General features: G+C 36.6%; 1 protein-coding gene across 2 annotated transcripts in view; it reads right to left on the bottom strand.

Moving 5' to 3' along the window:
- Positions 1-5,716, bottom strand: part of LOC109242011 (protein NLRC3) — a 10,057-nt gene extending 4,341 nt beyond the window's left edge. For both annotated transcript variants that reach the window (XR_002070337.1, XM_019408838.1), the window contains exons 1-4: positions 5,594-5,716; positions 5,179-5,488; positions 586-795; positions 33-91 (exon numbers count right to left, since the gene is read on the bottom strand). Coding sequence is in view for 1 of the 2 variants with exons in the window: in XM_019408838.1 (XP_019264383.1) it covers positions 33-91; positions 586-795; positions 5,179-5,488; positions 5,594-5,635 (621 nt within the window). In the remaining variant the exon portion in view is untranslated. The remainder of the gene's footprint in view (positions 1-32; positions 92-585; positions 796-5,178; positions 5,489-5,593) is intronic.
- Between the last annotated feature and the right edge of the window lie 3,723 nt (positions 5,717-9,439).

The raw sequence follows: 9,439 nt of genomic DNA, 5'->3' as shown, positions 1-9,439 counted from the left end.
GGGGAAGAGAGAGAGAGGCAAAAATACATTACCTGATTATATGCTAAACTCTCTGCTAGGAAAATTAGCCCGTCATTTCCAAAGTTTCGACCTGCCAAACACTAAAATGTTCAACCAAGCACCTTGCGATTTGAATTATAATTCCATAATCAGTAAGTAAACCATGTCTAGTCACAAAACAAGAAAAATGCAGCAAAGATTTGAACATGGTGTCTTGAGCTTGGGGTTGGGTGTGTGTTTGGGGGGGGGGGGGGGAGCTTAAACTTGCAACACGTCTAGGAAATATTCTTAAGACACTATCAGTAAGCAAAACATGTTTTATCACAAAACAAGGGAAAAAGCAGCATCTTCGGTTCGGTATTTGTTTGTTTTCTTTCTGGGTTGAGGTGGGTGCTTAAAAATTAACACGTTTAGGCAAATCTTTTGCAGACATCATCACTTTCCTGAAAACCATAAATAATTAAAGTTCCTGATCTAAGCTTTCCAAAAAAAAAAGTAGATATCTTTTACGCCAGCACTTAGCATAGTTTGAACACCAATTTTGATATGTGAAGCAGCTGAGCCAGCAACTGAGTGCAATTTTACCTGACATGTCAACAATGCTGAAAGATCTAAGCTCTTTAGCAAACTCATTAAGCCTTAGCTTGGATTCTCTTTCAATCTTTTCACCAAAACCAGGCAACAAGTTTGTCCCAGGGGCGATGAACCACTTTACTCCTTCAGTAGATTTGCTTTCTTCTGCTGAAGTCTTGGCTGGTTTGGGTTGAAGAATTTTCTCCACCAGCTTCCACAAAACTGTCAACTGAACACATAGATTAGCACAATATAGAGAATCCTCCTTTTATTTAAGATTACTATTTCTGGTCACAATTATAGGTAGAAATATTCTTCAGTCAAACTGCCATGTTCATACAAGACTCAACCTCCAGAAAAAAATCACAGGCTAAAGTAGAAAGGATACTACTTGTAACGAGTACAAAGAGAAGGGAGCAGCAATAGAAGATGGCAAGGGCCTATAGTCAATGGTGGAACCAGTGAAACAATGTGGCAATACTAAGAACTTTATTCTTTCTGAAGATGCAGAGTTAAGCAGCTTCATCAATTCTTTTTTGAAGAAAGAGCTCTGGGGAATTTAAACCTTTTTTGATAAAGTTGAGAATGTAAAACTCTAAAAGCTAGAATTAATTAGACGGGCCAAATACATATGCGACCCCTTAAAATTGCCTGGATATTTAATTTAGACACCGAAACTCAAGCTAGTACCTGACGCTTAAACTCATCCAGAAGTATATCTATTAAACACAATTTTGACAGCTTACAAACAAAACAAAGCGCGTGTATTAAACGTGTCAGACATGGAAAATGGCACCAATAAGAAATATACATGTCGAAAATAAATATGACTTGTCAAGCAAAGTCCAGTCCTAACAATCCCCCCCCCCCCTGCGGCACAACTCTACCTCCCCTCCTAATCTTCTTCCACCACTTTCATCAATTTTATGAACGAAGTCCAGTCCTATCCCTCTTTTCCTCTTTGTCTCAAAGAGTTGCACATAAGCTCATCTAGCTAGATGTTTGCTGGAAGAGTGGTTGTGTTTTTTGATGGAATCGGCCAGTGGGGTGTTGATGATATTGACCAATAAGGCAGAGAGCGGCGAGGAGCTGGTGGCGATAGTCATTTGTTGCCACCTTTTTGCTTAAATCAATTTACAGTCAATACATCGAACCACATGAAAAATTGGATTCTTACGAAGCAGAAATTGGGATATAGAACTGATAAAAAGAAGAATTTGATGCTGGGTACTGGGCCATTAATGGTGATAAGACAAGCTTGTGAGTTTTATTATTCAGGGACTCAAGCTTAATTGTAAGGCACTTAGAGAAGAATGGTAGGAGGTGAGATAGATTAATTCGAATTCCACAACATTGGCAATTAGGAAGGTACTGGCTAGGTGAAACAGATGAGAAAGTAGTTTTGCAAGCAAGCCATGGAACTCGCCGCCGACAAGAAAATTTCCAGCAAGGTGGGTCAACAGCTTCTAAGAAAAGAGAAAAGCAAAAGGGAAAAGAGAAAAAGGAAAAAGTTAACCATTTTTTAGATACTACACGCGCTCAGAGAGAGTGCAAAACACACATTCTGCCACGCAGCAAAATGTGTTTAATAAAACATTTTTGAATGAGTTTAGGGGTTCAATAGGTATTAACTCGAGTTTTAAGTGTCTAAATGAAATATTGAGGCAAGTTTAAGTGGTTGCATATGTATTTGGCCTAATTAGAAGCAATGAAATCAGTGCTTGATGAACTGTTTATAAGTGCCAGTCCCGCACGTGAGGGGACATGTTGCAGATATATAAAGATAAATAAATATGCTCTCTCTAACAGCTGTAACAAAATTTAACAATTCTATTAACTTCTAGCAATTACATAATTAATAAGAATACTCCTCTTCCTGATTCTCTTGACTTTCAGGAGACAGTCAAATGAAGACTGCATAAAATGTGGGACAAGTCATCACACGCTACATGTCCGTCAAGAATAGAACTATAGTTGACAACTAAAAGATGACAACATAAGCAAGCATCATTACAAGAAAGGATTTAGTTCAAAGAATGAAATAGTGAAGTTGTTGCATCATCTATTCCTCAAAAGCCGCAAGAGAAATCACTGACTTAGAGGGGATATACATTTTCCAATGGCTAACCTATTTAGATAATTAAGAAATAGAAACAATTACTCCCTCCGTTTCAATTTAGATGAGGTAGTTTGATTCGGCACGGAGTTTAAGAAAAAAGAAGAAGACTTTTGAAACTTGTGGTCTTAAAAGCTTGAGGGGTAAAAGCTTTGTGGGGCCATGACATTTATGTGGTTATAAAAGCTTCTCATTAAAGGTAAAATGGGTAAAATGAAGAGTTTAAAGTTGAATTATTTTCAAATTGAGAAATGTGTCACTTATTTTGTAACAGACTAAAAAGGAAAGTACCTCATCTAATTTGAAACGGAGGGAGTAAATGTTTGCAACAGATTGCCAACTAAATAGTAGGTGGGTCAAAATGTCAAAGTACACGATCCATTCATGGGAATAAACGCACCGAAACATTTAAAATGATACAAAGTGCTAAAAAATGAAAACGGCAATCCTAACTGGAACTTTTTTTTTATCAAGTAAGATGTATTTCATTAAAAATGCACCCAGTAGATGCTGCGAATTACAAGTAAAAGGATAGGGAAAAAAAGAAGAAATAGCTCCTGAAACAGTGATCACCCTATATGCCTTCTAAGGAGCTAATAAAGACAAAAAGCTGATCAAAAACATCTACGGTATGATGTTTACTCCAGCAAAAAGTATTTGTAAGACATCTACACTTCAAAGCATGAATAGGAGAAGAGTTTCCTTCAAAGCATCTGCTATTCCTTTCTAGCCATAGACACCAAAAATAGAAGCTGGGACACCAAAAACGAGCTAACTGGAATTAATGAAGGTAAGTTCGAGTTTGAACAAGTGTGCTGCACTTCTAAGTTCTAAATGTGAGCCAATGCTAAGAACAATTACAAGCTCTTGTCTGTTTACTCATTTTTTAATCATAAACAACTTAATAAAAAGAGGGTGATTTAACGCAGGATGTACTGCTTTAAAGACTTTAGTTCTACTTCATAGTTGAACTACTGAGTCTGGGCCATAGTGCCAAGCACTCAGATAACTTGAAACTTCATTATAAAGTTGAAACTTCACAAGACCTCATGAACCCTTCCTTTCTTTTTGGGTACCGCATGAAGCCTGACCTATTCAAGCATCATTGATTGTTTTTTCTTTTGGGAGAATGGTAAGGATTCTATCGGGATAATGATGGTGTTCGGGCTAGCTTGCGCACACATCGACTATTCAACTGGGTACATATTACCTTCCACCAGCACATGTACTGAGTAACTCTATCCACTTAGGCAGATTGGAAGAAACCACTTAGTGTTTGTCGTCTTTGCTGAGATTTAAACCTTAGTCTCAAAAGTTTGCACCCATTTCCTTGACCACTAAGCCACATCCTTAGGAGTAAGAATGGTAAAGATATTATAAACATAAGTAGCATAAAGCTAGTGCCAATTCCAGCATCTGCCTAAATTGGAATACCATTTACATCTTCCCTCTACCTTAAATATTAAAGCCTTGCCTAGACCACTAATTTGGCACGGCGAAGAGGAAAAATGCAAGAACAACAACGAGCAAATTTTATTTAGTTTGCAAAAGTTATAAGGTGCATTATATTGAGTTTAAACTGATGCAAAAAGATGGAACTGTAATCTCAAGAAATTAAACAGAACATAAAAAGACAATAACAAACAACTACACAATGGAAAACATAGACTTGAGCTTATTATTTTGTAATCCTGCTTCAAAAATCCAATAGCTATCTTCCTTTGAAATTTTTTCCATCTCAATTCTCATTACGGCATCCACCACACCCACCGTATTCTCCACAAAGTTGTAAGATGTAAAAGTTAGATTGAAAGGAAAAAGCAATGAGAGAGAGACCCTATTAAAAAATTAAGTTAGAAGATATTCATACTCTCAGAAACAATAGATACTTCTCGTCTTAATGAACTATATTTAAACTTCTCTAAATTGCGATTCTTGGTATATTACTAGTATTAACTAAAAATAAGAGTAGATAAAAAACGCAAACTACTCGAGTAAAGAGTTTAAGTTGGTCGCATTGATGGCTTAAAAGATATTTACACAATCAGGTCACTTATTAGATTATCCAACCAAATCTCTATGCTAAATATCAATTGGTAAAAAGGTAAGTCACCTACAATCAGAGGTTAAACTCCACTGATAGTTGGCGTAGAAGATATTTGCTTAATCTTTTTGTTTGAGGGAACCATTTTGATGTAGATAATCCTATTTTATTTCTTGATTTTCTAAGTTCCATGAGTAGTTAGGTGGATATGGTCGTATGTTTTGCAGGGAGATTTATCTCTTTTATTATCAGTTTCTGCATCCTCTGGATGCCTCTAGTCATGAAATATTACTATACCTGATCAAAAATCTACACTGAGTGTAAAAACTCCTTACACTAAATGAATCTTCTATATCCATTCCGCTTCACTCCAGTAGTCTTCATAAAAGATTAGAAAACAACAAATTCATACAAAAAATATAAAAAGAAGGCAAAATGTGAATACCAAAAGAGATAATCACAAAAGCACCGGCGGGCACAACAAAAGAAGCAATTTGATCAACAGGTAATGTTGGCGGTTGAGCTTGTGATTCCTTGTAAACTCTCCGAGAACTCGACGAACGTCTCGAACCAGTACTACTAGACGAGGCAGCTCGAACAATTACGCGTTTCAGCTGCAAGCATTTACTTCTATTACTACTACTACTGAAATACAGTGAAGGCGAAATAGGAAGCAAAACGTAGCTTCTGTGTGAGCTGTTTATTGTTTGGTCCCTTCCAAACCCTAGTTTTCTCCGATGAAATTCAAAATTCACCTAAAAATTACCACAAAAAAAGGAGAAATTAGATATTTATTTTTGTTTGAGAATTCAGTTTAGTTATAGTAAATGGATGAGGTAAAAGGTGGAGAACAGGTGTACCGTTGAGTGAGAGCATAGAGAGAGTGTAGAAGCTGAGCCCATGGAGTTAGTGCGACTCAGTGAGTGAGAGAGAGAGAGAGAGAGTTGCAGAAGAGGAGATAAAGCGCGGCGTTGCAATGATGATGATCTGAGAGAATTTTGGGCCAAGACGACATGTAATAGTGTACTTGAATTTGTTGGGCTTGATTCCAGACTATTTGCTGGGCCTCTCTTGGAGACATACATAAAGAGCCCAGAAACCCATTAGACTTCATGGGATGGACTAGGGGGTGGCAATCGGACGGGTCGGGTTGGATATGGGCAGGTTGACAACGGGTAATGCAAAAACAGATAAATTATCAGATCTGACCATATTGAATATGATCACTTTTGGGAGAATTCTTAGTCTCCCAAACTTGACGAACCCCAATTTGAGGCTTTACAAATATAAAAGTTAAAGAGAATCTTACAAAAATGTCCCAAATAAGTCCAAACTTACCAACCTCTAGTCATTAGTCATAGACCTATCAAAACTAGCCAAGCACATATAAAATAATAACCCAAATAAATAAGGTTCTTTCTCTCCAGAATCACACACAAAGATCCCCAACTATATTTTTAAGCGTGATTAGTAACATTAGATGCAAGATGGAAAGGAAATTTCATGGATGAAGTGATGAAATACATATATATATATATATATATATATATATATATATATATATATATATATATATATATATATATTCCAAAAAATCTAAGCAAAAAAAAAGACTTTTTTTAATGTGTATGGCTGAAATTCATTGAAAACATATAGATGAGTCAGTATACAAAATTTGAGAAAGATTAGAGGTGATTTGGACTGATTTGGTATCAAAATTCATAGTTAAAATCGAGTTCAAATACTTCTTCTTCGACACATAAATCAAATATGTATCACAAATGTATCTCACACATAAGCATACATGGATATACATGTGATATCCATTTGGGTACACAAATATAAAAGTTAAAGAGAATCATACAAAAATGTCTCAAATAAGTCCAAACTTACCAACCTCTAGTCATTATTCATAGACTTATCAAAACTAGCCAAGCACACATAAAATAAAAACCCAAATAAATAAGGTCCTTTCTCTCCAGAATCACACACAAAGATCCCCAACTATATTTTTAAGCGTGATTAGCAACACTAGATGCAAGATGGAAAGGAAATTTCATGGATGAAATGATTAAATACACCATATATATATATATATATATATATATATATATATATATATATATAAGCAAAAAAGACTTTTTTCAATGTGTATGGCTGAAATTCATTGAAAACATATAGATGAGTCAATATACAAAATTTGAGAAAGATTAGAGGTGATTTGGACTGATTTGGTATCAAAATTCATAGTTAAAATCGAGTTCAAATACTTCTTCTGCGACGCATAAATCAAACATGTATCACACATGTATCTCACGCACAGTCATACATAGATATACATGTGATATCCATTTGATACAAATATGATACATATATGATACACAAATGATATACAATGTGACACACATATCTTCTTTTTTTTCATGTTCATCTTCTAATTCAATTTTCAATTCAAACCACCTAAAAACTCCACTAAATCATCCCAAAACTGATATTCAAGCTCCTTAAGATGTACCCAATATTCTAATAACACTCACTCAAAAGAAAGCAAAAATTTAACATTTTTTTGGCTACAAATAGGTCAATTTTAATAATAAACTACTTATAGATGGACATAACTGGTAGTTTTCCAAAACTAAACCCATTGGTTATCCATTTTTTAAGTGGATAATATGGTTATTATCCGTATTTGACCCTTTTTTAAAAATTTCATTATCCAACCCATTTTTTAATGAATAATATGGATGGATAACTATTTTGTTTTAATCATTTTGCCACCTTCGATGGACCAAAGCGTCCCAGATTGGAGGCATATTGGGTTAAAACTTTAGTAGACTCGATAAGATAACTTTCAACGCATACTTTCTTAGGGACTGTTTGGTTCACGTTCTAAACGTTAAAAACTTATTCACATTCGATATTCACGCCAAGTTAAGGATAGCATGATACTCATTTATCACCTAACTATATTTAATAATTATTTGCACCAGGGCTTTACTCGATTAGAGAACTTAAGTTCAAACAACTAGTGCTAAACTGCTAATAAGAAATACGTTAAGAACAAATATCCTACTGCGCTAACTGCATCATTTTGGACGACGTCGTTGATTGGATATCATAAGTTCAGCGACCATTAAACATTAACACATGTTTAAACTTTAAACCACTACCGTATGAATGTAGATTTGTTAATAGCAGGGGCAAGGAAGCTAATTAAAAGATTGGAGAATCTCTAATGTGGTGGTATTCGAACTTTATACAAGGTAATCCTAGTATAGTTTTGTTGACCACCTACCTCACTTTTAATAACCTTATTGATGTGGGTACGATTCTCCACCTTATAATCTCCTCTCCTTATATTGTATACGGGTAAAACCGAGTCCGTCGCATGACTTGACTTCCCGGTGAGCCAAACGGAGCAGGAACGTGACCATAATGTATCGGGGTCAGAACGAAGAACCCCTCGTATCAGGGCTCAGGCAAGCACCTGCCCTCGGGGATATCGGGGGCGTATCTTCGAGGGCCGATTTAAGAATTGAAACTTCGGAGAGCATTACCAAGCAGCTTCACACAACTAACAAAGGGCCCTGATATCCGTGCCTAACCGGATATCACAGTGTGAATCTCGGCTCGTAACGGCAGAAAATCAGTGATCGGCGAAACAGAAAATTTTTACCTTTTTTAGAATTGTACTTAGGGTAAAATTCCCCTACTATTTAAAAGGGAAGGCTTATTATTCATAGGATACATTATGACACACATCTCAAGGCATTATACTCTTACTCTCTCTGTAATTCAAGGTTCTTACTTTTGTTCATCAGTTCTTCATTAGTGTGAGCCGAGGAACGAAGGTAGACACTCCCACTAAGCCATTACTGAGTCCGGGATCACTCTCACTATTGGTTTGACAATTTATTACGTCTTTTATCTCTTTAATCTAACACCTTTTATCATTTGTATTCAATTAATCCGCATATCCTTAAGATCACATATAAATTTAATTGTTATCTGTTTTTTAGAGAAAACAGTTTGGCACCCACCGTGGGGCTAAGGATAATAGTGGAAATTTGATACAAATTTCTATAACTCACTCTATTTTACACTTGTTCTTGGAGCTTTTAATTAAAAAAATGTCAAACTCCCAATCTACCCATTTGAACGTTGATACTGAGTCTGGCTACCATGGTGAGAATAAAAATGTGGTGCCCAGCAACGAGGTGCCCCATGTTGACCCCAACGAAGTTCCAGTCGCAGACCCGATCGATACTAACTCACATGTGGCCATCGAAGCAAACTTGCCTACCGACCCCGAAAACAACATTCGCGGGGGAGCCTGATCGATAGCCCGGAGTACACACGACAGCGAAGGTGATGGAATCAACTTGCGGGTGATCTTCGAAATGTTACAGGCTCAATAGATAGCAATAGCCCAGTTGCAGAACCAAAGATGCGCCCCAGCAGAGTTGAGCCCGAACCATCCCCGGAAAACACTCGTAGAAATGAACCGGCCACAGAAAGGCCGGGTGAAGCTGAACCCGGACCAACCCCCGAGATAATAAAGATGCTTAAGGAACTAACAAAACGGGTGGAATCGGGAGAAAAGAAAATCGAAGCCAACGACAAAAAAGTGGAGACGTATAACTCTAGGGTCGATCAAATCCCAGGAGCACCACTAATACTGAAGGGCCTGGATTCCAAGAAATTTG

This window comes from Nicotiana attenuata, unplaced genomic scaffold (genome assembly GCF_001879085.1).
Source record: "Nicotiana attenuata strain UT unplaced genomic scaffold, NIATTr2, whole genome shotgun sequence".
In the NCBI taxonomy this organism is placed as follows: domain Eukaryota; kingdom Viridiplantae; phylum Streptophyta; class Magnoliopsida; order Solanales; family Solanaceae; genus Nicotiana; species Nicotiana attenuata.
Note: the sequence above shows the minus strand (reverse complement) of the source record. Positions and strands in the feature narration are given on the sequence as shown.